This window comes from Phyllostomus discolor, chromosome 5 (genome assembly GCF_004126475.2).
Source record: "Phyllostomus discolor isolate MPI-MPIP mPhyDis1 chromosome 5, mPhyDis1.pri.v3, whole genome shotgun sequence".
Classification (NCBI taxonomy): Eukaryota; Metazoa; Chordata; class Mammalia; order Chiroptera; family Phyllostomidae; genus Phyllostomus; species Phyllostomus discolor.
In genome coordinates, this window is record NC_040907.2 from 146,623,636 (window position 1) to 146,651,051 (window position 27,416).

At 42.2% G+C, this 27,416-nt stretch overlaps 1 protein-coding gene and 1 long non-coding RNA gene across 2 annotated transcripts in view; both read left to right on the plus strand.

Moving 5' to 3' along the window:
• The window catches only part of MARCHF5 (membrane associated ring-CH-type finger 5), a 56,283-nt gene extending 50,288 nt beyond the window's left edge, over window positions 1–5,995 (plus strand). Inside the window, exons 4-6 of the mRNA XM_028512310.2 lie at window positions 2,403–2,586; window positions 2,718–2,884; window positions 3,529–5,995. Coding sequence (XP_028368111.1) covers window positions 2,403–2,586; window positions 2,718–2,884; window positions 3,529–3,645 — 468 coding nt within the window. The 3' untranslated portion in view covers window positions 3,646–5,995. The remainder of the gene's footprint in view (window positions 1–2,402; window positions 2,587–2,717; window positions 2,885–3,528) is intronic.
• Window positions 5,996–7,582: 1,587 nt separating this feature from the next.
• Window positions 7,583–9,276, plus strand: LOC118500865. Its single transcript, XR_004903448.1, has 2 exons — window positions 7,583–7,662; window positions 8,110–9,276. It is a non-coding gene; the product is annotated as an uncharacterized LOC118500865 (long non-coding RNA).
• Window positions 9,277–27,416: the final 18,140 nt, after the last annotated feature.

Consider the following 27,416-nt stretch of genomic DNA (forward strand, 5'->3'; position numbering starts at 1 on the left):
CAAAGCTTCTCTCTCCGCTTTGGCTGTAACAAATGGGATGATGGGCCATCGTTCACTGTTTGCCCTGTTTTCTTTTTTGTTTCCTCATCCTTAGACACCTGGTTGTGAGGCTTTAACTGCTATCCATGAGAAATAAACTTCACCTTACTATATAGTCCATACCTGAATATTCACTCTGTTTTCTATTTCTAAACCCTAAATTCTAAACAGAATGACCCAGCAAGGGAACTTTCAAATTTGTTTGCTAACATTTTGAGAGATAATAAAATGATATAAAAATGGAATATCCTGGAAAAGCATTATAGATAAAGGCAGTCTACTTTTGCCACCAGTGTGGGATTAGGGTTTGAAATATTGTGAGCCAGCCCATTTCACTTTAGGACAACTCAAAATGATCACCCTTCACATGGCAATGTGTGAAGTTATTAATTTCTACCTGAAGACACTGAAGAGTATCAGGTAATGATGCCATGGTTTATGGCCATTTGGAAGAGCCTGGCCTCCTGCCCTTTAATGTTACACCTTGGTTAGATAAGGTAGCCAAGGGCAAGTTTGGGCTATATGCCTGACTGAAATTTTTAAAGCATCCATTTTGGTCCTCTCCACATATTTTATAAGACATTTCTACCTGGGTTAAGTCCGTTTTCCAGAATTTCAATTTGCCCTGATCATTCTCAGCTTGACCTTATTTCATACCTCCTTGTAATCCATCCACCCAAAAAATTATGCTGCAATAGCTGACATAAAGGGCATCTTGGTTTTGAAAAATATCTCAGAAGCTTGTTTTCTGAGTATACATTATCCCTCATAGCCTATAGACTTCCCTACCTTCTTTCTTTGCTCTCCTTGCCTGCCCTTCCATCTTTTGCCCTCCCTCCAATCAAAAATATAGACAGGTCCTTTCTAATCCTTTTTTTCTGGCTTAGTCTTCAACTGTGATCAGTAAAGCCCTTTGCAGTAGAGTCCTTCTCTCAAGCTATTGCCTCACTGTGTGATGATGCCTGAGTGGGCTAAAAGCTCAAGACTCTGAAGTAGTTTCCCCTATCTTAACTGCCAAGAATAATCCCTCAGAGAAGTATGTTTAATTTGTGAGTAATTGAAACTTTGGCTAAAGAGAGATCATTTGAGACCTATGAAAGAATTTTCTTGGAAATTTTCTAGTTAAAAATTAGAGGCTCACCAACAAAACAATGCTGTTGAGAGAAGTATGAGGCTAAGTAAGATTGATCAGCAAGTGAAAAGTATGGAATGCACAAATAGAAATTAATCATGTACTTCTTGCCTTCTGGGATCTAAACCAATTGAGAAATAGCCTAAAGACCCAGGTGAGAAGGGAAGGATTGTTTTAGCTTCACTACCCCATAAACAAGGGCACTGGGGGGTTCCTGGACTGGAAAAAATGACTAGAACCTGTAGCCAGAACTCCATACAGCAATCTCCCAGTCTAGGCCTTGGAATTGCATTTCGGGAGAGTTAGGTGTATAGAGCAGGCATTTTGCCAACCAGAGAGATCTTACTCTATCCCAGACACCACTGAGTGAGGAGAAAGAGCCAAAGAGAAGTGAGTTTTCAGACCATCTCCTGAAGGCAGGTCCTGCCCCTTAGTTGGCCATGCTTACCTCCTAGTAGGAAGAACTAGAAAACAGCTGCTCTGCTAGAAGACAAATAGGACCTAAAGTAGCCCAGGGAAACCAAATCAATTTAGAGGAAAGGAAGCAAAAACCAGAAGTCCCCTCCCTTCTATCCAAATGTAATCACCCAGACAGGCATGGCTCTGTTGGTTGAGCATCGTCCTGAAAAGCAAAAAGTCTCCAGTTCAATTCCCAGTTAGGATATATGCCTGGGTTGCAGGCCTGATTCCTGGTTGGGGTGCCTGCAAGAGGCAACCAATTGATGTTTCTCTCCCTCACTTTTCTCTCTCCTTCCCCTCTATAAATGAATGAATGAATATATGTACTGTATTTTTCGGACCATAAGACACACCTAGGTTTTAGAGGGGGGAAAATTTTAAAGCAAAAAATATGGTAAAACATTTAATACCACAAATAACATTTCACTAATGTAAATGTAAAGCTACATTTGGACTATAAGACGCACCTCCATTTTCCTCCCACATTGGAAAGGGGTGCATCTTGTAGTCTGAAAAATATGGTGATCAGTATGAGTCAACCATTTTTAAAGCTTTTGTTCCAATGTAATATGAAATTGGTATTTTCGGCCTTCACTTAGAGACACTTCTCATAAATAAATGAGGACTGATAGCTTTCAGCTTATTTTTTTAACTTTTTATTTCTGTATTCTTTTGACATTTAGCATTTCCTCTAAAATGAATAGAGCTCAAGCATGCAACATCCCTTTATTAGATAAGGAAATAATTCTAGCAAATGGTATCTGTTTCACAGGTTGTAGGCCATAAAGAAGGTTTGGATGTTATGGAGAGAGCCGATCCTTTATTCCTTTTAATTGGACTTCCTACTATTCCTGTCATGCTGATATTAGGCAAGATGATTCGCTGGGAGGACTACGTGCTTAGACTATGGCGCAAATACTCAAATAAACTACAAATTTTGAACAGTATATTCCCAGGTAAGGCCCTGAATTGGGGATGTAACAAGCATGCCAAATTAATCTTGTAGAAGAATCCTTACATGCAAAGATATTTTACCTGTGCTAATTTATTAGGATTAATGCCCTGGGGTTTTTTTCTCTCTCTCTAGGGATTGGTTGCCCTGTTCCTCGAATTCCTGCTGAGGCTAATCCTTTAGCAGATCACGTGTCTGCCACCCGAATTTTGTGTGGAGCCCTTGTCTTTCCTACTATTGCGACAATAGTTGGTAAACTGATGTTTAGTAGTGTTAACTCTAATTTACAAAGGACAATCTTGGTAAGATGGCTTTAATATTATTTTCTCAAGTGACTATACAAAAGAGAATGAAATATATATGTCTTTATAAAAAAAACCCAAAGGAATATATCATTATTCTGTGGCTTCTGTGTCTTAAGCCTATATTTTATCCTCACTGTCATCCAATAGCAGGAAAAAGGGAAGGATCCACTGCAGTAGTTCTGCCTTCCAGAACTATGCTGTAGGTGATTTCTCTCCTGGAATATGCATGAATCCTCACATCCATCCCTTTTTTCTTTAAAGATTTTATTTATTTTATTTTTAGACAGAGGCAAAGGAGGGAGAAAGAGAGGAAGAGAAACATTAATGTGTGGCTGCCTCCCACAGGTCTCCCACTGGGACCTGACTGGGAATCAAACCGGTGACCATTTGGTTTGCAGGCCGGTGCTCAATCCACTGAGCTGCACCAGCTACATCCATCCCTTTTGCCAGAAAGATTATGGTGAAGGACTTCTGCTCTAGGGTCCAACTACCTGGTTCATTGCCGTGCTGAGAAATTTAAATCAAATTTCTTCTCTATGCCCATAGAATGAAGATAGTAATGGTAGCTACCTCTGTAAACTTATTTTTATTATGTTTCTCTAAATATGCATTTAAAAAGCTAACTTTCCTTTTTATTTTAGGGTGGAATTGCTTTTGTTGCCATAAAAGGAGCATTCAAGGTTTACTTCAAACAGCAGCAATATTTACGTCAGGCACACCGCAAAATTCTAAATTATCCGGAGCAAGAAGAAGCATAAAACTGTGACGTGTAGTTGTTCCACAGTCCTCTCATCCTTATGAGTCTGTTGTGTTGTTTTGATTCCATCATTAATGCACAGTAGTGAAGACTTGTGATAAGCTGCTGCTATCGTATTTTTAAGAAATATAATAAAGAAAGCACTTAGGGCTGGGGAAGTCCTCTCAGTAATCACGGAACCTAAGGATGTGATTCGATCTCATTACTCTGTATGTACTACTTTTATGGCAGTCATCTGAACCATTATCTTAGCATGGTAAATCTGGGCTTTGTTCATATTTTCTTCAGACAGAAATATAAAAATCAACCTGTGCAAATATTGAAAAATGCACATGCCTTTTTTGTACATGTTCATGTTGAGTGTTTTCTTAGAATCAGCAATTCAATGAAGGTACTATGAGGATTTTTCTCACTGGCATAATTTGATTACATGTTATACAAGAGTACATGTAACATGAAATGTAAATTAAATTAGTTATAAATAGCAAACCAAAAATGTATGTAAACATTCAAATGATAATCTGAACAAATGCAATTCTGTTGTTTTTCTTAACCCATGTGATATCCTCCAAAATGTGTAGGGTAAGAATTCACAGGGCTTCCAGATCACTTTTTCACTATTAAAATTTATTTATATAATGTTGACATCTCATAGTTCATAATGTAATTTTGACTCGTGCAGTCTTAATTACTGTGTGTGTGTGTGTGTGTGTGTGTGTGAGAGAGAGACAGACAGACAGACAGACATCAGGTCCTTCCATCACTGGAGTAAAATTTTAAATCCGTATTTCTAGAAATTAGAGCTGCCAGATTGTAGTAGCTTGAGCACAGAGAATGGTTTGTGAAAAAATAAAGTTATTTTACTCTTCTTTTTCATTGATTCAGTTATTCAGGTATGTGCCGATCACTTGTTGGCCCAGGCACTGTGCAGAGTGCCGTGGGGTGGTGCAGTGGCGAGCAAGACAGACTTGGTTGCTGGGTTTTCATGTAGCTTACAGTCTAGTTTCAACAGAGAGAAAACCAACAGTGGCGAACCAAGGTGAGGCCTTGAGCTCTTTGTTTTCATACCAATCGGTGAGGAGACAATTATGAAAATAAGTCTTGAGTAAATATTGAGGTCATTGTTTTTGGCTTAAGTAAATTTATTATTAAAAACCCCAATACTAATATTTTTAGATTTTAATTGCTTGTCATATTGATGAGGGTAGTATCTTAATCACTGTTTAACTAGTTTTACATTCATTTTTCAAAAGCAATTAATGTATTCTAAGCCATTTTCAATAGTCAGCCTTTTAATGTTGCTCAGCAATCTGAGTGGTCTTGCAGTTATTTTCATTAATTAAAATAAAATTTTAAAAAGTTACTTCCAAAAATTTTATTTTCTTGTTTACAGTATCTTAATGCATGACAGTAATAAACATTTTCCCTTACTGATAAGTGTCCACTTCTCTTTAGGAGTGTAGCAAACATAGATTGAGCTATGTTAGATTGCAACAGTGTATGTTAGCTTTAGTAATTTAAGACTGGTATTTCTTTAGAGCATGAAAGTGTTAATTTTGAGTTGTAACATGATGTGAATGGCTGTTGAACATTCAAAGTTGTAATTATTTGGGGAGGAAGGGAATATTTGACAGTGGGCCTTATTAAGAACATTGCTGCAGTGCTAAAGGGGAAATAAAAATCTATGATTATATTTAAAAATAACTTAGATTATATAGCTGTAATTATAAAATATATTGGCTTTCATTTTTAAGATGAAAAGACACTAGACATTTCCTGCATAATTTTGTTATATAGAACAGCTTTTAGGCAGCTTTTACTAAGGGTATATAAGCACACAGTTCCCCATTTACTACGTTAATGCCCAAGATGGGGGAGTAGCTGCTTGGATTTATTAGCATCAGGGCTTGTGAAGGCCCCAGAAACAACTCTAAGCCTTTGGGGTCAGGGGAGCAGGGTTTCTAGGGCTGTAGGGAGTGGATTGCAAGTGCCTGGGGACCAAGAGTGACCTCCAGCCTTGGAATTGAACACTTAAATCTAAAGAGCCTTGGTAGCTCCAGAAGTACCATGTCCCAGTCTCTTTAGAGAGTTGGCCTGCACCACCATGAAGCAACAAAAGGGCATGAGCTGGGTGGACCTGGCTTTGAGTGCAATTCTGCTTTTAATAACTTGACCTTGACCAAGTGACTAACTTCCTCTGCTACAGTTTTCTTCATCTCTGAAATGCAAGAGATAATACTTAATCTCAAGATAATTCTAGGATTGACTGAGAAAGGAACCAGAGGCACTTTGGGCTCGAAATAGCCCCCACAGAGCAGTAGTTGGTTCTTAGTTGCTAAATAGTCTGCTCACAACTCTAGGAATAGGGAATGAAGAAAATAAAGACATTAGGGTATAGATTAAAGGGTTGCTGGAGACTTTGGGGGTGGGTGGGTATATTTCATGTTTTTCAGTTTATTTTCACATTGTGTTATTTCTATAAACTAATGTTTTAAACCTCTTTATGAAATTCAGTGACAACTGGTAGAATTCCCTTTGCAGAAGTTAACTTATCTCCCAAGTGGCTGAAAATATTGTTCATCATTACATAAATATCAAATTAATATGAATATAAAGTTAAACTTAGTGACTTATTTAGTCACTACCTTGCTAACCATGCTGTAATTTTTTTAAACGTCTTGTTTTTAATATAGCAGATTATCTCGATATTGGATGGATTAGGTTAAATAAAGAATTTTTATGTTCTCTAGGTGTACTTTGTCTGTTGAACAACTGCCAAAACATAATTTATTAATTCTATACCTATGTAATTCTTTCTGAATCATCGTTATGTAGACAGTAGTTAGGTTTTTTAAGTAAAAATAATGAATTTTTTAAAATTCTAGGGAAATTTTTCTTAATTTTATAATTAGGCTATCTTAAATTTTAAGTGTGTGGGGGAGTTTTTGTTTGTTTTGGTTTTTTGTTTTTAACGTATCCCCTTTCACCTACCCTCAGAGCCACTTGGACTACAATTTAGACAAGCAACTAGACAAAATCTGAGTGGTCTCATGCTGTGGAGTATCTTAAAGTATATTCAAGTGAATTGGAAACACATTTTTGAAACAAAAAGCTTGTTTCCTCTGAGATACTAAGAACTTAAGTTTCATTCTAGAAAGTAAGACTCTTCTAGAATGAGGACATGAAATAAAGGCCCTTCCATCCGTGGGGATTGTATTGTGTCCAGGTTATTTCATTACCCTGATCTGAAAGATGGACTACGAGCAGAGGAGAAACAGCATAGTTGGATGGTCCTGGGTGCATGTTCTAGCTAATACTTTAAATTAGTTGTAGACAAATCCTCAGTTTCCTCATCAAAATGAAGATTATAAAACCTACCTCCTGGATTACTGTGTGGTAGCAGAAACTAAGTAAATTTGTGATAGTTTAAGCAGAGGTTTGTTTGCCTATAACCTTTTCTTGGTCCCCTGGGGTCTCGAGATTACATGTTCTTTGCTACCTGCTACCACTGGAAATGGTGGGGTGAGGAATGGTCTTGTTAACTTCCTGGAAAAGTGTCCTGAACAAGGGAAGAGAGGGAGGGTTTGCAGCTGAGTGGTTGTAGGAGTCTAGGGCAAAGGACAGTGGCTAGCTAGGTTATCATTCTGGTCAACCCCGTGTGGACCTCAGCATCTTACTGACAATCACCTGTCATGGTTCCTATTTGTCAACAATATACTACTGTTCAGATTTGAGCACTTGAGGTAAAATGGGGAAATAAGCTTGCTTTGAAAGGTTTAGTCTTAACATAAGCAGATCTTAGTCTCACAGTCATATTACCACCACAAGAATGTGAGATCCGTAAGGGTGGGAATTTTTTTTTTCTTTTTACTGTATTCCACAAATTAACCAAATTCATGAGCCATCTCAGAATACTTTGAGCCTGTAGAAGATGTGCCCTATTATGGGAACTGAGAGGTAATATATCTTTATGATCTTTTAATAGTACATGTATCAGTGTCCAAATGTTTCTGTATCAGTTCAGATAATTGTACACCAAAAATGAGAGGCAAAAGTGCACAATTTTTAAGTATGAATCTTGATGGATTTTTGCTTAATGATCACATCAGTCAGGAGAAAGAAATCACATGAGTTATGTGAACAGGGAAAAGTCAAGTAAGAAATAGTTGACTGGTAGGAACTAAATACTAAAGGGAACAAAAGAGATTTTTAAAGGAAAGTTGAGGCAATGAAAGCAGCTGTCACCAAAGGGCTGAGGAAGACAGCCCTTTGAGGAAGACAATACAGCAACAAAGGACTAAGAAGACATCTTTCCCTGGTGCTGAGGCTCAGATCCCTTTAAAAAGGTGCGGCCTCCGCTGGCACTGTGAGGAGTGATAGAGGAACTTGACTGAGGGCAGGCTGGAGCTGGTCTGCAGAAGCCAAGCTGGTCGGGAGCCTGAGGGTACAATTAGACATCGCACAGGCTGCAGAGTCCTTGTGTGAAATGGTCACAGTGGAGGCTGGAACCTAGAAGGGAGGAAGGTGCCTTCCTGACACTATAACCTTGCAGTGTCACTGCTGTGCCCTCTGTTGAAAAAGCCTGTGCTCCAAAGGAAAAAGGTCCACAGGGTCCAGTTCAGTGTCACAAAGCTGGGCAGAGAAGGGTGGATTTGGAGCTGACAGTAAGTTGTCACATGTAACCAGCGCCATTCTCTGTGACCCATCCTAGTCAGTCTGACACCCCCACTCCACCTCCAGCAAAAGGAAACAATCTTAGCCTCTTTTCAGTTAATAACTTGGAAAGTATTTGACAGTCATTTAACCCTGATATTTTTGATTCACAGAAAGGGCCATAATGATTTAATGCAATGCATACAGGATGATAAATGGGTCATTTTCATATATTCTGATTGGGCTGTAAATTTATATGGAGGGCAATTAGATAATATCTGTTAAAACTATTAGTGCCTGAACCCTTTGCATCAGCAGTTCTAATGTCAGGAATTTACCTTATATATTTGCTCTTGAGTACAGCAACATGTCTATAAAATTACTTGTAGCAGTGTCTGTAAAAAGAAATTGGAATCAACCTAAATGTCTGTCAGTAGGGAATTGGCTAAATAAATATGGTACCTTCATAATGGAATAATATTCAGCTATAAACAATGAAAGCTGTTTACATACTGATATAAAAACATTTTTCATGTATATTGTTAAAAGGAAGAAATAAAGATGTAGTCTGTGTACCACAAATGGAAAATGGGGGTTGGGGAGTTATCTAACTATTTGTTTATGCCTTTTAAAAATCTCTGGAAAGATACATAAGAAAACTGTAGTTACCTATAGGAGGTTTGGGAACTGGGAGGATAGAGGTTGGGTGGGGGGAGACTCTTGACTGTTGCCTTTTATACTTTTTTCTTTAACTATGTAGATACATTATTTTTAAAGTAATTACAAATTAAAATTTTCCCACTGAGGACAGAACTGAAAATCAAATAGGAATTTTTATTTTTTTAAGATGATAACATTGGAACTGTGTATGACAATAATTTCTCCTTTCTAAAGACCGATGTGACTTTTTAAAAATAACTTTGCATCTCCCTCAATCATATCTTCTAGCAGGTATTCAATAAATGCTTATTGAACTGAATTTGCTTTTCATAGGGTTTATTTTTAAGAACAATTCTGCAACTAGTTTTGTCCAGCAGTCTACACAAGTGTATAGATATTGGGACAAAACTATCCAGCCTATAAAATGGAAACTAGAACTTATTAAAGCAGGAAATCAGCATAACCCTTGCGATTTATTACTCCATTTGTTGAGTAAACATTTCTTGAGAACGTAATATCTGCTATTATGCTAGGCACAGGAAATTTAGAATTAATTATATGAGTACCGTAGCAGTCAACATGTATTGCATACTTACTGTGTGCCAGGCACTGTTCTAAATATGAGTATTATTAATTAGTTTTCACAATAATCTAAACATACTGTTTATGATATACCATAAACTAAAATACTATAAATGAGGCAACTGAGGCACTCTGCTTTTAAGCAGGTTATCCAGGGATACATTCTTTTACCCCCGTGGAGCTCGCAGTCCAGTAGAAGGGACAGGAAGGAAAATAAGTCCCAATACAGAGTGAAAAGTGCAATGACAGGAGACATACAAAGGCAACAAGAGGGTGGAGCTTCCTACAGGTGGGTCTTGGAATATGAATTTGACAAATGGAAATAAAGGCTCAGGTAGCCACAGTGTCTTGAGGAAAGTTCTGAAAAAGAAGAGTGATGTTGATGTACTTACTAGCTTCATGTACTTGAGTATTTTGAAAAGGCACAACTTTAAAATTGTGGTACTGTCTTATAGATGGACAAAACATTGGAAAGACTAGAAATTCAAAAGTAGACCTAAGTACAAATTTTGTGTATGGAAAAGATAGCATTTCAATTGGTGAGAACAAAAACGGATTTAATCAGTGTTGAAGCAACTGGTAGCCATCTAGAAATCCCCTTTACCAAAATGAACTCCAATTGGGATGAACATTTAAACATAAAAAAATCATTAAAACAAAAATATCTTCAAGACACATACCTGATAAAGGACTTGTATTCAAAATACACAACAAAATTTTAAAACTCAACAGTAAGAAAACAAAAAGTGGGCAAAAGATCTGAACACAAACCTCACCAAAGAAAATACAGAGATGACAAAAAAATGCATATGAAAAGATTCTCAACATGTATCAGAGAATTGCAAATTAAAATAACAAGATACCCCTTTCCTTTGGAATGACTAAAATTCAAAACCCTGACAATTACCAAATGCTGGCCATGATGTTGGTCAGTAGGAGCTCTCATTTCAGTGGGAAAGTAAATCCTTGTACAGCCGCTTTGGAGGATACTTTGGTAGTTCCTTGTAAAGGTAAACACAGTCTTACCGTATCAAACAACTGTAGGTGTTTACCCAAATGAACTGAAAACTTACATCCACACAAAAACCTGCATATAAATGTTAGTAGCAGCTTTATTCATAACTCAAAAAGTGGGAGCAGCCAAGATGTCCTTTTAAAGTAAATAGTATATCCATACACTGAATTGTTACTCAGCAAAAGAGAAATCAGCTATCAAGTCACAGTAAAGACATGGAGAAAACTTTAATGTATATTGCTGACTGAAACAAAACAAAAAGCAAAGTTTGAAAAGGATGTATGATTCCAACTATCTGGCATTCTGGAAAAGACCAAACTATACATACAATTTTTAAAATCAGTTGTTTCAAAGGGTTATGGGCAGAGGATAACGAATAAGTGAAGCCCAGGGTTTTTAGGACAGTGAAACTATTCTATATAATGTACTGTTCATGCTAAGTACATGACATTGTGCATGTATTAGTTTTTTTAAATTTTTAATACTATATAAAATACAGTATTTTTAATAATTTCAGTGTGAAAGGTCTTAGAAGATTGCAAATTTTAATTACATAACTGCATAAAATAAGTTAAATGCAACCTGGAAAAAGTCACAACCCATACAGAACTAATTTACATGCAAAAGGATTTTTATATTAATAAAAGACCAATAACCCAATTTTAATAGTCAAAGAATGTGATCAGTTTACCCAGAAAATGGAATGTAAAAAGATGTTTAGCCTAATTTCTGATAATACTCAAATTAAAACTATAATGAGACACAATGTTTCTTATAGTAAGATACTGGGTTGGCCAAAAAGTTTGTTTAGTTTTTTCTGTGAAATAAAAGACACATACTTCATTTTCACCAATAACTTTATTGATTTGGATATTTTGAGAGTGTTAGCTCTCTCCCACATGGTATGTTCATAGTTCTCAATTAATGCCTCGATTTTGATCGCTATCAACTTCAACTGGTCTACCTGAACGTGGGGCATTGTCCAGTGAGAAATTTCCAGCACGAAACTTCACAAACAACTTTTGACGTATCAGTCAGTCACAGCACCTTCTCCGCACACACTGCACAAATCTTTTTTGTATGTGTGTTTCAGTTGCATTTTTACCTTTCTTGAAATAAAGCATAATATGCTGAAAATGTTGCATATTTTCTTCCATCTTCAATATTAAAATGGCTACACAAAAATTCACCAATTTTGATCAGTTTTTTTAGATGCGTGCTGATATAACAGCTGTCACAATTCAATCTAACAAAATTGTTTCAAATGAAGTTCAAGACAACTAAGCACTACCAGAGCCATCTTGCGGGCAGGGGGGTGGGGGGGGACAAACAAACTTCTGGCCAACCCAATACAATGTTTCTCATTAAATAGCAGCTGCTCTGTGCCAAGTGGTGCTAGGAATTCTTCCTGTATATGTGTGTATGTGTGTGTATATATATATATATGCTCATTTGTATTCATAACATGAGTCAATTCAAAACTTGCTTGCCAACTGTGGGTTAGGATGTAAGGAGGCAGGACTCTGATGTATACTGCCTGTCTATTCAGCATCTCACATTTAATAGACAAGCCCTTCAAAATTTCTCCTCTCTCCTCGAATCTCCTAACAGCTTGTCCATCTTCACTCTAAACTGATGACTTCTTGCCTCCTACTTCATTGAGAAATTAGAACCAGTCAGAAGGAAACCTATGAACTCCAAACCCCTCAAAACTACCTATCCATATATCATACATATCCATCTATGAGGTGGGTTGCCAAAAAAATGGAGTTCTCTTCTGGAGGGGAGCCTCTTGTAGTACACGCTTCCCCCACTAGGGGAGTGTTCTAGGAACCCATCTGTATCTGCACCCGCTGGCGTTGTGAGATGCTGCACTCAGCTTCAGTGAATTTTTTCTTGAAGGCTCTTTCAGTGTGTTTGCCCATTTCATGATGGGTGATTTACGAGTGAGCCTGCCCACACCACACTGAGTGTTCAGCAGTTTTTGACCAAAAAAGGTGTGACTCCTATGCCCCACCCTCCCTATTCTTCTGATCTCCCAGTGTCTTTTTGTGTTCCCTGGATGAAAAAAGTTCTCAAAGGTAAACATTTTGCCGATGTGAATGAGTGAAACAAAAAATGACAGAAGCAGTAAAAAGGCATCAAAATCAACACGTTTAAAAATGGTTTTGAGCAGTGGGGAAAAAACATTTCAATAGATGTGTTGCATCAAATGGAGAGTACTTTGAAGGTGACTGAAGTTTCAACATGTAAGTATAAATACACATTTTTTATAAATAAATGCTGAGTTTGGGGCCTCTCCCCCTCATATAGTGTGATCTACTTTTCCTCCTCTTGCGCTAGACAAACTGTCAGTGCAGTGCGCTATCCAAGGCCATCTAATGAAACATTCTCACACACCTTCCAGCTCTAAAAACAATCTTTAATCACATCCCCTTCCAGATACTGGCATCTCTCTACCCTCCTTCCAGCAAAGCTCCTCTGAAGAGTTGTTCGTATCTTCTCTTTATCTCTTCATTTGTTAAATTGTATTGTTAGTTTATATAACAAAATTCACCATTTAAAAGTTACAATTCAGTGGTTTACACTGAACTATAGAAGTATTTTCACAGAGTTGTGTGACAACCGTTAGCACTAAGTCCAGAACGTTTCTATATACCCGCAAAAGAAACTTGGTTCCTATCAGCAGTCAGTCCCTAATTCCCCCTCCCCCAGTCCTGGGCAACGACCAATCAACTTTATGTCTCAATCGCCTATTCTGGACATTTCATTTAAATAGAATCATATAACATGAGTAGCCATTTGCGTCTGGCTTCTGTCATTAGCATAAGGTTTTCATGGTTCATTCATGTTGTAGCATGTTTTAAAAAACCTCATTCCTTCTTATGGCTGAATAACATTTCATTGTACGGACACACTGCAATCTGTTTATCCACGCTTCCGCTGGCAGACAGTTGAGCTCTTTCTCAAGTCACACTTTTACCCCCCACCCCCCACACCTCACCACGACCACTCTAATCAGGGTTCTCAATGACCTCATCGCTAAATCCAATGGTCATTCCTAGTCCTCACCCTACTTATATAAGGCATTTGACGAAGTTCTGGCTTCGTTCCTCAAACAGCGTCTTTGGCCTTTTGAATCCTTGCGCGCCAGATCCCTGCCGCTGTGCTGGCTGCCAACTCCCAGCCTCGTGGGTCGTCTTCTCTCCAGCCTCTGCGAGTTGAAGAGTTCCGGGGCTCAGCCCTTGGACCCCCTCCTGCTTCCACCCCTCAGGTCCCTCATGCAGACTCCGGACAATCTGCAAGATGGCCCACCTTCTGTAATACAATAACAACTCCCAAATGTATGTCTCCAGCCCAAATTGCTCCCTGCATTCACAACTTATTTCCTGTTCAACATCTTACATACAGAATGTGCACTTCTCATGCAGATCTAGACGGCCAGTGGTATTGAATCCCAACGCTTTGACTGTGACCTGTGTTTTCTCTAGATGCTTTTAGGAACTTTTTTTTTTTTTTATCTCTGGTATTCTGAAGTTTTGTAACCATGGGTGGATGGACACTTGGATAAATTGAAGAAGTAGTCATTTGTTAAAAAAAAAATTATTACCATTCAAGACACTTAACCAGATGGGTTAGTTAATGAAATTGTATTCTAGTATGAGAAGAATTTTGCGCTAAACTAGTTACATGAGGAAATCCAAACAATTTGTATTTTATCTATTTTTAAAGGATTTTTTAAAATGTGTTTTTGGAGAGACAGGACGGGAGGGAGCCAGGGAACGAGAGAAACATTGATGTGAGAGATTTTAGTTCTCAGGCTGGCACTCAATCTACTGAGCCTCATCAGCCGGGGCCAAACAATTTGTATTTTAAAAAAGAGTGAACAGGCCTTCTGAAGCCCAGAAGGGAAGACATTAGCTGGTAATTAGGAAAAAATTTTTCTTAGCTAAAAGTTTTAATAGCTTCCCTGTTCTTTCGTTCTGTCCGTAAGCAGAGGCTGGAGGAAAGGAGGAGCCAAGAGGGCTCCCGGCGGTGGGGCGGGGCCCTCAGGAGCCCATGGGGACCAGCAGCACCGCTGGGTGGGGCCCACACCCCGGTCAGTTCACCGCCGTGGGTGTCTCTCTAGGGACCACTGTCTCCCTTTGACAGCTTAGTAAGCGGAGGCTCATTGACCACGCCATTTAGGGCTTCTGGTTTGCAAGCCTCTGAAACCTAGACTTGGCTGACTGAAGGGAAGGGGGTTGTAGGCAGGGAAGCCGGGAACTCGAAGTGGGGGAGGGGCAGCCGGAAAGCCTGAATCCAAAACAGGCAGGGCCCTCGGATGCACACTGGATTTGTCAGAGATGCAGCATCTCAGTCCCCCAAACCGAATCTAAGGTTGACTTCCCCATGAAGAAGAGGGTATTCCTCAACAGGACATTTGGGGCACTGTGCCCAGAAAGAGGAAGAATGGATGCTAGGACAGCCGCAAAAGGCACCCCTGGGATGCCAGCACAGGCTCGACCCCATCAGACTGCCTCTGCCAGTCAATGCTCAGGCCGTGGGGACAAACAGCTCCTGTTAACAGGACAGGGGTTTTCACGCTAGGCCGGACTTTTGGGGGGGCTGCTGTCCTCTGGAAGATTAGAGAAAGGCCTTGGCTGTAACATCCTCGATCCTTTTTTTTTAAACAATGTTTTACTTTTTAAAAAAAATTTTCATTCGAGGACATGTTCACTGAGTTTTAAAGAGAGGGGAAGCGGGGGAGAGAGAGAGAGAAACATCAGTTGGTTGCCTCCTGTACACAGCCCAACCAGGAATTGAACCCGCAACATAGTCATGTGCCCTGACCAGGAATCGAACTCCGACCTTTTTCTGTACAGGAATGATACTCAGGTCAACTGAGCTATGCCAGCCAGGCCAACATCCTTGCTCTTGTTAAATTCATGAATGTAAAGAAACAAACATTTCCCCCTCTTACATAACGTCGTACACAAAGCTGGAATGTTAAGCCAGCGGCTGGATTCCTTTTCCTCAGCAGTGTCTTTGTCACGCGGAACAGCTATAGGTTTATTGCCACATTAAGGGAATGATGAAGATTAAAGTTTTTTAAGGCCTTGGATCCAGATGCCAAGGGATAAAGCTGGCTTTGCCCGTGCAGAGGCTCTGGAGCAAAAAAAGGCAAGATGTGAGCACTGGAATGGCGAAGAGCAACTGCCTACCCCTTCGGGTGGCCCTGCCTTGACAAGGGGCTCTTCCAGGAGGCCCTCTTTAGACACTCCCCCCCCCCCCCTCAGCTGGGCCCTGCTGCTCTTGCTACCCAGGCCTGCAAGTTGGACTGCTATCCTTGGTCCTGAACAACCTTTGTGAGTAGCAGCAGTAATTCACAGCCTGACTACAAATCTGAGTCAGTGGAGAAGCCACCCCCGCCCTGCCCCCAGATATGCTGAATCAGTAGGTCTCTGCGCTTTTTTAAACAAGAGCCCAAATGAATCAGAGAGTCAGCCCATGGGTTGCAATTTGGAAATCGCTTTACTAGGGCATAGTTATCACTCCTAAGTCAATGCGGTAGACACCTCTTCTTTTCCTGTTGACATCTATTCCCTAATCTTCTGAAAATGCACCCAGCTCCAGGCTATTTACCATTCGGCTTCTCTCAACTTCAGTTACTGGCCCCTGACCGCAGTTACTGGCTCTGAAGTGACCCAATATGAGCTAAGGATGGAGTTGGGAGGTGTGAGATGAGGCCTTTCTTTACAGTGGAGCCAACCCAGGAGCAGGTGGAGCTGATGATGGGGAGCTACCAAGTCCAGAGAACCTTGTCTGAGCCTCTGAGTCAAGTGTCCCAGAAGTCAGACGTTCCCCTGGACTTTTCAGATAAAGAGCTAATGTGTTCCTTTTATTGCTTAACCCAGTTTGGGGTGGATTTCCATCACGCGCAACCGAATACGACTACTTCCTCAGACACTGGTGACGCTTATGCATTCTCTCCTAAGAATTCTCTTCTACGACTTCTGAACCCAGCAAGAGCAGCAGCAGTATGGAGGAGAGCTGGGGCCAGGGAGAGAACACGTAAAAGATGCTGAGGTTACCGGGGAGAAAGGAGAATGACCCCAATTTGGACACTTTTCAAGTAATCAGTTACCGAGGATGAGACCCCAGCCAACCATGGCCTAAACATCACTTGACTGGAAAGTCAAAAGCACGGGAGGACGAGGGGACCAGTGGTGTCGTGAGTGTCACCAAAATGTTCACAGATTCTGCTTTTATTTCCTATCTCAGTGAAAACGTTACTCTTACACTGCCCTTAATATCTCTGATTTATGCTGCATGGCTCCCACGGCAGTTTTCACCACAGCTTTGTGTCTGACATTCACGGGGTTTGTCATCTGCAGAGCCAGGGCAGCACGACCCCCTTCATCAGCGTGCCGAGCTCACGCTTCATGTTTTCTGATGGCGCTGTGCGCAGGCGCGGATGACGTTCACACCCCCGGGAGTGTTAAACCCATAACAACAACAACAAAAAAATACAGAAAGATCAAAAGGTCTCAGGACTTCAGGGAATAACCCACGGTGGTGTAATTCCAGAACATCATTTCTCCAAGTAACAGGTACAGATGGGAGTAACGAAGCGTGACGCAGGAGCCCGCACCTTCTCCCTGTGGTCTCGAGAGGATCCCTGTCTGGCTAGGGTAGGGAGAAAAGTTCCAGTTAGTGGGTGTTGAAGTGGGTTAACGTTGCATCACAGGAGAAGGGAGACTGGCCTGGCAGAGATTCCAGGACAGAGGTAATTAGACAGGAGGCGGAGGCCCAGATGAGAGACCTCCAGGGAGATCTGAAAAGCCAGGGGAAAGCATAAAAGGAAGCTATTTTTAGAGACTCGAGATCGGATTGCAGGACAAGCAGATCCAGACATCTGGGAACGGTCATTAGAAATGGCTCCACAGCCCCTGAGTCCAAGGAAAAAGTGTTAGGGCAACATTATGGTGTTTAAGTGACTAGCAAGGGTTGTGTAATTTTTACCAAATTCTGGGTGGCAGGGGTGGGGGGGTCAGATGCCTCTGAGCTACATACAAAGCCCAGGATGGAAAAACTGTCCCTTTTTGGGACAAATGTTGCCCCTCTAATATGATGTAAAGCCATTAGATTATGAACTCATAATACATTAACCTTTCAAAATGTTGTAGCTGGAAGTTTAAAGGAGGGAGGGACCCTGGGGTGGGTTCTGGGGGCTGGCTCTGTCTGATTCTTGGCCTGGGAGGTGGTCGTAAAAGAGCTTGCCTGTGAGTACTTGTTAAATTGTACATGGATGTTATTTGGACTTGTTTATACATTTTACAATAAAACAGTAAAAAATATATTATCCAAGTGCTAAGAGCAATGTTCTGAGTCGCTGAGAGTGGATGGAAATCAGGGAGAAGGGAGCATTCTCCAGGGGATGTTACATGTGGCCAGTAGAAATAATGTCTATAAAAGGTTTTATATGAGAAAATGTTAATGAAATGGTGTTAAGTGAATAAGTAGGCTACTTATATGCATTTACAATAACATTTACAAAAACTATAAAAATATGTATATGTACAGGAAAAAGACTAAAAAAGAAAAATGCTATCTCTGAAATGAAGGGAGGTTGTTTTGTAAGTTGCTGGCTGATTGTGGTACAATAAATATAAGATAATGGTTAAGACACTGTTTAAGGCTTTGCAGGTCCAATCCCAGCTCTGCCACTCATTGGCTGGGTCCCTTGGATAAATTGCTTAACCTCTCTGGGGATCTTACACTGTTGGAGAAATAGTTATTGGGCAAAAATGTACAGTCTATTTAAGATCTCCCTAGCCTGCCAGCGTGGTTCAGGGAGGGCTGATTTATGAGGCCCACTCCAGCCCAAGATCCAGATCCTCACAGTTGGAAATCTCAGTATGAAGAGGCTAGAAATGACTGCGAAAGTTTGGGAAGCCCCTTGGGACCACAACTGGCTGTTGTCTTCTCTTTGTTTATTTGTTTTGTCATGGTGTTGCTCAATCCTGAGGGGGAAGATGAGAGGGGTGACTTGGGGCTCACGCACACCCTGGGACGTGAAGGTGCAGCCTGCCCTTGCTTGCCGCCTGCGCGGCTGGCTCCCTGCCCGCAGGATCAGGGTGAACCGGCAGGGGGCAAATCCTACTGACTTCTATCCTCCTTAGGGAGACAAGCTTTGGCGATACAAGAAACCAAAACATTTCTCTGGCCAGATCACCAGTAGTATTTTAGGCCTATCAAATCTTTAAAACCAAATTTTTCTCCCTGAACCTTGATCATTCATATGTCCCATAGTTATTTTTGGGAAGAAAAGAACATTTATGATGAAATTTAACTGAGGAAAATTCCCAGAGGATTGGCCAACACCCCTTTCATGTTTCCTCATGTCTTCCCGGGTTAGGAAAGCACAATCAGAATGTTAAACACATCCTCCCTCTCCCTGGAAAGCTGTTTTGGAGATCTGGTGAGGACAGAGCAGTAGCCTGGGACTGAGCTTCTAGTCCTGTGGTCATCCAGTTGCAGAATTCAGGTCGAGGCGCTCCGCACTTTGAGGTTACGCTCTCTGCTTTAAAATGGGGTTTGTTCTAGTTCCAGTCTTCTGGGTACAAGAAATTGAAGATTACTCAGACTGACCCAGGGAAAATGTGTGTATGCGGAACCTGAGTGGCTACATTTACATCAGGCAAACAGAATTTAAGAAAGAATACTAGAAACCAAGAGAGATATGTCATAATAAAAGGATCACTACGTCAAGAATATATAACAATTATAAGTGTATATACATCTAAGATGCAGGCATAGGTGGACGCACTGTACCTCCACGCACAACCAAGATTGGAACAACAATTTAGAGGCAGAATAACACCCAGAACTGACAGAAAATTTATCTGAATGGAAGTCAGACAGCCAAGAAGTTGAAATAGACCCATTTACCCAGACCCGTAGGAGGGGCAGAAACAAGCAGCGGGGCGCGGGTCAGGGAGAACTGGGCACATAAGGCAACCGGGAGCACGTAAGGCATCTGGGGCGCACAAGATCCCAGCGGGTGGACCCTGAGTATGCAAGCGGCAGCTGGAAGACCCAGTGAGGTGGCGATTGTGGACCAGGGCAGAACGCGCAACCCAGGATCCCAGGGAAGGGACTGAGATCCCAGGAGAATGAAGCTACCACCATTGTTCCCTCCCCCTCCCCCTTCTGCCCCCACATACAACGTCACAATCTAACGACTGGGGTGCCCAGCCCTGGTGAATACCTAAGGCTCCGCCCCTCACCGTAACAAGAGCGACCAGACCGGGGGAAAAAAAAAAAGGGAGAGAGAGAGAGAGAGATATGTCTCAAACAGAAGAACAGATCAATGCCCCAGGACTCATCCTTTTGAGTGACCAAGAAATAGCCAATCTATCAGATGCACAGTTCAAAACACTGGTGATCAGGAAGCTCACGGAATTGATTGATTTTAGGTGCAAATTACATGAAAAAATGCAGGTTACCATAAAAGAGATGAAGGGAGATGCATGGAGAACCAATAGTGAATGGAAGAAAACTGGGACTCAAAACAATAGAGTGGACCAGAAGGAAGAAAAAAACACCAAGCAGGAAAGAATGGAGAAATAAGAATTCAAAAAAACGAGGAGAAGCTTAGAACCTCCGGGACATCTTTAAACATTCCAACATCCGAATTATAGGGGTTCCAGAAGGGGAAGAGGAAAAGCAACAGATTGAGCACATATTTGAACAAATAATAAAGGAGAACTTCCCTATTCTGGCAAAGGAAATAGACTTCCAAGAAATCTAGGAAGCTCCGAGAGCCCCAAAGAAGCTGGACCCAAGAAGAAACACACCAAGGCACATCATAATTACATTAGCCAAGGTGAAAATGAAGGAGAGAATCCTAGAAGCAGCAAGAGATAAGGGGACAGTTACCTACAAAGGAGTTCCCATCAGACTGTCAGCTGATTTCTCCAAAGAGACCTTACAGGCAAGAAGGGGCTGGAAAGAAATATTCCAAGTCATGAAAGACAAGGACCTACATCCCAAATTGCTCTACCCAGCAAAGCTCTCATTTAGAATGGAAGGGCAGATAAAGTACTTGTCAGATAAGGTCAAGTTAAAGGAGTTCATCATCACCAAGCCCTTATTTTATGAAATGTTAAAGGGACTTATCCAAGAAAAGAAGATTTAAAAAAAAACATGTATAGTAAAATGACAGCAAACTCACAATTATTAACAACCACACCTAAAGCAAAACCAAAAGGAACTAAGCAAACAACTAGAACAGGAACAGAACCACAGAAATGGAGATCACATGGAGGGTTAGCAACAGCGGAGTGGGAGGAGGAGAGACGGGGAAAAGGTACAGAGAATAAGTAGCATAGATTGTAAGTAGGAAATAGACAGGGGGAGGGTAAGAATAGTATGAGAAATGTAGAAGCTGAAGAACTTATAAGTATGACACATGGACATGAACTAAATTGGGGGAAGTGGGTGGGAGAGGGTGTACAGGGTGGAGGGGAGTGAAGGGGGGAAATGGGAAAACTGTAATAGCATAAGCAATAAAATATATTAAAAATATTTTTAAAATAAGTATATACATCTAATAATAGACTCAGAACAGGTAAAGAGGAAGCTGACAACAGAACCACTAGGAAGGACATGAGTGAGGATATACAGCACCTTCCAGCCCAACCTGACCATTACGGAAGACCCCGCCCAATCACAGCAGAATACACGTTCTATTCAGAACACCCAGCAGGACATTCTCCAGGATGAAAACAAAAGGATAGAAAAAGAGAGTCCCAATAAAAATGAAGGGATCGAAATCATAAGAAGTATGTTTTCTGACCACAACGGAATTAAATTAAAGATCAAAAACAGTAAGAAACTTAGGGATTCCACAACTATGTGGAAATTAAACAATGCACTTTAAAATAACTCACAGGGCAGAAGAAATCACAAGGGGAAGGTTTTCCAAACGGTCAGTGTGCCTGCAAAGGGCCCCCTGGCTCCTCGGCAGCGACCCAGGCCCCACACAGACCAATCGGCCCAGCGACCAGAGCCTTGGGACCTCCCCCACCCCGCCCCAACTACCCTACTGAGGGGCAGGTCTTAATGAGTAAAACTCCTGCAGTAAAATTCTGTTTTTCTTCCTATTCGCAATAAGATTAGGCTCTTAATGATGGGAAAAAAACCCAGGTAAGGGGCCGAGCACCTCTCCTTTCCATAGAAACTCAGAGTTCCCCACCTCCAAGGAGAAAGCTAAAGATGACAGAGAAGAATGTAATGTCATTTTTAATGGAATGTTCCAATTCACAAGTAACAATATTATTCTATTAGAGCCTATCATTCAAAATGTCTCATATCAGAGAATGAATTATTATTTAATTAGGTGTTCAAACCATCCTTCAGAAGGACCCATTCATAATACATCGCAATGGTCTCAAGCTGAGAAAGTGGGTCAGGTTAGTGGGGTGTGTGTGTGTGTGTGTGTGTGTGTGTGTGTGTCCTGCTTTTCCCTGCAGGTGTTTCTCAAAGCACCGAGTGTTGGCACTAAATATCCTCAAGTCAGAGAGGGAGACGTAGGCCCACATTAGGCATACTTAGAGAGTCAGGACACAGCCCTCCCCCTTGATTGGACCCAACAAGTCAAAGTGGATGTGGGATTCAGGAGGCAGCTGCAAGAGCATGGCCTGTGGAGCAGACGCGCTGGGTGTGAGTCCCAGCTTTTCTGCTTGCTCTCTGTCCCCGGATAGCAGATCCCTTAGCTTCTCTGAGCCCATTTCTCCTCAATCTGCAAAATGAGGGTGATGCAACCCAACTTACAGAGCTGCAGTGAGGAGAATGAGGTGCTGTGTGTTGAGTGCTGAGAAGAGCGCCTGGTGTGCAGACGAGACGTGATCAGTGAGTGCTGCGACGAGTGGGAGCCAAAACTGCTGTCAGGGCTTTGACATCTGGGTTCAGCATTCCGAGTGTTTCACTTTTCCTCCCTCATCCCAACCTGCTCCTCCCACCCCTCCAGTTTCTCCCAAAATCTTGAAACTTTTTTTCTTTTACTCCCTACGTAACCCATCAGCCAAACCTGCTGGCTCTACCCTTAAAATACATCCAATACACAAGCCATTTCACCCCACTGGCTCCCAGCCTGCCCAAGCCACAGTGGAAGCCCCGTCACCTTTCACCCCCTGACTGGCCCTGCTGCTTCTGCCTTTGCTCCCTTGCAGACCAGCACTTTCTGCTTCTGCCCAAAACCCTCCGAAGAAAACTGTTTGGCAGTTCCTGAACCAGGGGCCAGGGTGTATCCTGAGACAGTGGTGGTTCAACCCAGAAAAATGGGAGAGACTGAAAGTACAAGGAGGAAGTTGGATCTGGGACCTGAGCAGCCAGAGGTCTCGGCCGCCTGCTACTTTCAGGGCCTCAGAGCCGCATGTACCTCCAGCAGGTGTCCAGAGGCCGGCTGCAGAACCGTGGCACAGGCTGCAAGAGTAGGACTTACCTTTCTTCCAGGGCTTCTACTCCCTAAAGTCCAGTATTCTGGCAGGATTGTGCACCCAATGCTGAAGGACACACACAGGAAACTGGCTTCACCAGTTTCCTATGAACCCATTTAATCAAAGCCCATAGCACGTAGCTGTGTTGAAAGGACTGGCTCCACCTGCACAAAGCTGCTGCTGCTGCTGTTTTAGAACACGTATTGTGGTGTATTTGATACTAAAAATCACAGATATTGAATGAATACAATTCAATGGCTTTGGACACATGCATGCACCTGCAAAACCATCACCACAGTCCAGCTAACAGACACATCCATCACCTCCAAATGTTTCCTCATGTCCCCCAATCTTTGGTTTGTTTTGCTGTAAGAACATTTAATATGACATCGACCCTCTGAACACGTTTTTTAAGTACATACTGCCGTATGTTGACTATAGGCACCGCGCTGTACAGCAGACTAATTCTAGAACTAATTCTCCCTGCATCAGTGAAACTTCATGCCGATCAAAAACAACTCCACATTCTCCACCCCCGACTCAGACCCCTGCACCCTGGTAACCACCGCTCTGTTCTCTGCTTTTCTGAGTTTGACCATTTTAGGTACTTCGTATAAGTGGAACCATGCAGGATTTGTCCTTCTGTGCCTGGATTATTCTGCTCAGCATAATAATGTCCACAGGTTCGTCTACGGAATCTGAAACAGTTATCTGCACTTCCACGCCACTGAAGCGTTATTCATAAGAGCCAAGTTGTGGAGACCACCTAAATGGCCACGAGCTGAAGAATAAAGAAAAGCTGGTATGACAATAATTCCAGGCTGCAAGATTCTAAACCGCCGTTCTGCTCAGCTGGAGTGCTGGCGTTGGCTTATCAAGAGCGATAATAGGCTCAGGGAGTGGTGGGAAGCTGAGGGGAAGGTGAGGCTTCTCTGAAGCCCTCAGGCTATCTGCAATGGAGATTTTTGGCTTTGGGGGTAGGAAGGCGTGTCGCCCTTGGGCTTGTCTAATGGCCCAGGGAGGAGCAGCATGGAAATTGGCATTAAGAGTAATAATCGAGTCACCTCACCCCACGGGTACCACATCCAAGACAAAGATCTGGGGAAGATCCACAAAGCTGCCATGGTGGGCAACATAGCAAAAGTGAAGCTGATTCTATCGTTCTGGATAAATGGCGTGGATGACACAGACAAGATGAACAGGACCGCCCTGCATTCAGCCTGTGCCAATGGCCATGTGGGAGTGGTCACTCTCCTAACTGATAGAAAATGCCTGTTGAACCTCGGTGACAGTGCATACAGGACATCTCTGATTAAAGCCGTACAATCCCAGTAAGAGGAACATGCAATAATTCTGCTAGACCGTGGTGCCCACGCCAATGTAATGGACGTTGATGGCAACACTGCTCTCCACCACGCTGTCCTTAGTCAAAATACAGCTATAGTAGCAAAGCTGCTTGCACAAGGCAAATATGGGAGCAAGCAACAAGGATGATCTCACACCACTATCACTTGCTATAAGTGTAAACAAAGAGAAAATGGTGGAATGTTTAGCAAACAGGTGCGGAAGTCGATCAGTTGGAAAGCAATCATCAACTTCAGAATACAAAAGAGAAAGGAGACCTCAAATGTGTTCTGAAAGTAGCAAAAGTCTTGTGGATATAGATCTACAGGAGTCTCCAAAACAAGTATCAAGAAGAACAAATTCAATGACAGTGGCTGAGAAGTCTGAAGAAGACTCTTTAAGCAGGCTGTCCGGTGAACCTGACACTGATGACTCATGGCCTCCATCAGATGATGAACGCTTCGATTTTGAGACCAAGAATGTCATGGAGCCAAGCTTAACAAAGCTGATGACCGCTATTCAACAATTCCACAAAAACACAGAAGCAAAATATGCCATTGCCATTGTGAGACCAGAGAATAGGACTTTATGTGAAGACAATAATTTTCATAGTGAAGATGAAGAGATGATTGAAACCCTTCCTAAGACATCAGAAAACGTCCAAGGCTTTTCTCAACCTGCCTTTTCGTCACTTGAACCTCTTCTAAAAGCTTCTCACATGTTGTTAGAAGTCACTGGTCTTCCAAAGGAAGACGCAACAAAGCCAGCAATTAAAATAAAAGGAAATAGTATGGATATTAAGTGCTCCACAAAACCAAACAAATAATAACAATTTGACTTACGTTGATGGAGAATATAAAAACAATAGTAGTGAGAAAACGGCAACGTTGTGGAGAACCGAGCAGGATAATGAGTGCCGAGCGAGTTGGAATGCAGGCTTCAGGTTCAGCACAGCTGCGCTAGGCTGCAGAAGATTGATTGTTGCAAGAAAAGAATGACTTGGCCACTTGCCACACCACTGTACCAAGAAAGAGCAGGCAATGTCCTTAGAGAAATAAAATGTACCTAGTCTTGTCCTTAGAAAAATAAAATGTCCCTAGTCTTGCGTTTTGTCTTTCTCACGCTCTGCTTCAAAGCTTGCTCAGTATATATAGCCTGACTTTACCAATAAATGGTTCCCTCCTCTGCATCCCAGAGAAGGGACTCCACCTGAAAAAATAAAATGAAATGAAATAAAATAAAATAAGCTGGCATATACACACAGTGGAATATTATTCAGCTTCAAAAAGAAGGAAGCACCGTGGGCTTCTGAGAGCAGGGCAAGCTGCCTGTGTAGCAGCAGGGGAGTGCAGGTTGAGAATAGTGCAGAGGAAGACTAGAACACTCATCTCAATGGCCAGGGGAGGCCAGGTTACTTTGGAGATGGGGGAGAGATGGTATAAAGGATAATGGGGAAGGAGAGTATGAAGGGCCTGGAGAAGAAATGAGAGGAACTACGGACCTTAGAATTTCTAATTGCTCGAAAGAATTGATGAAACTCGTGACTAGGCTTTCCTTATGTTTCATTTAGTTACTGCAGCATAACAAATCACCCCAAACCTCAATAGCTTTAAGCAACAAGAATTTTTTATTGCCCATAGGTCATTCCAATGGTTCTTTTGATCTTGACAGTTATCAGATGTGCAACAGTTATCAGGTGTGGGATCTGCTTTCTGTGGCTGAGTTAGCGCTCATGTTTGGGCAGGTCTGCAGGCTGGTCAAGGTCAGCCCAGACTGGGCTGCCTCCCATGTGCTCTGTTACTCTCCGGTAGGTGGCAGTAGAGGTCCCAGAGAGAGATAACATGTAAGCACGCAAGTCCTCTGGAGGCCTGGGCTTGAAGGTGACATACCTCGTCATTTCTGCCACATTTCTGCCAAAGCAATATGTGAGACCAAACTCAGAGCAGCGTGGGAAGACACTACCAAGATGCGAATCTTGGGGGTTGGGGGTAGGGGGGGCAGAAACATTGCAGCCGTAATCAATCCAGCGCCAATTTCAAATCTGCCACCCCACTGTCAGAGCTGCCCAGAGAACAACAGAATGATTAAGACTTTGGGATCTGCCGACTTGCAATCAAATCTACTTCTTTGTCTGTATTTGGGCCAGCTCCTTAACCTCCACTCTGGACTCGGGTTCCTCACCTGGAAAATGAGGACAATAATAATCCCTCCCCCTTAGGGCTGTGAGGGAGAAAGAACAGGAAGTTCTTCCCCTTATTGTAAAGGGGCCCCTCCCAGCCTGTGACAAGTGCCCAAGGTTGGTAGCGGGTATCCTCGCATTGGGGGGGTGTTTAAAGCCTGGCTCTGGAGTAGTGGGCGAATCCCGGGAAACCCTAGGTGGCCCTCCTCCCTCGGGGCTTTAAGTGAGATAAGGAGGATAGGGAGGAGATGAGAAGCGGAAGGATAGGATAGGTAAGGGGTGAGGCGAGGAGGGCTGGGGTGGTAAACCGTTGTGCAGGGCCTCAGGAGGGACTCAAGCGAGCAGGGCCAACCTGCTCTAGTCACAGCGTCCCTGCAGTCCAAGCCCCTGCGGGCAGTTGTCAAGCGAGGAAGCAAACCCACTGACTGTCTAGGGAACCGGGAAGAAGCAGCAGAGGTTCGTTAATTCATCAAGTCAGCTCACCTACTGCAGGAAGGGGCTTTTAATCATCCTCACCTAACAATGAAAGGGGAGTGGCTCCTCACTCGACTGGCGTCTGCACACGTCTCCGTGTGTGTTTGCACGTGAGAGATGGATAGAGAGACGTGTGCAGTGGTCCTCCCTCACCTGCTCAGGACGCATTCCAGGACCCCCAGCGGATGCCCGAAACCACAGGCAGCACCAAACCCTGTGTATACCACGTTTCCCCTGCATATATACTTTTGATGAAGTTTAATTTCTAAATTAAGCAGAGTAAGAGATTAACAACAATAACTAATAACAAAACAATTATGACAATATACTCTAATAAAAGTTATGCCAGTATGGTCTTCTATTTTTTCCTCTCAGTAAAC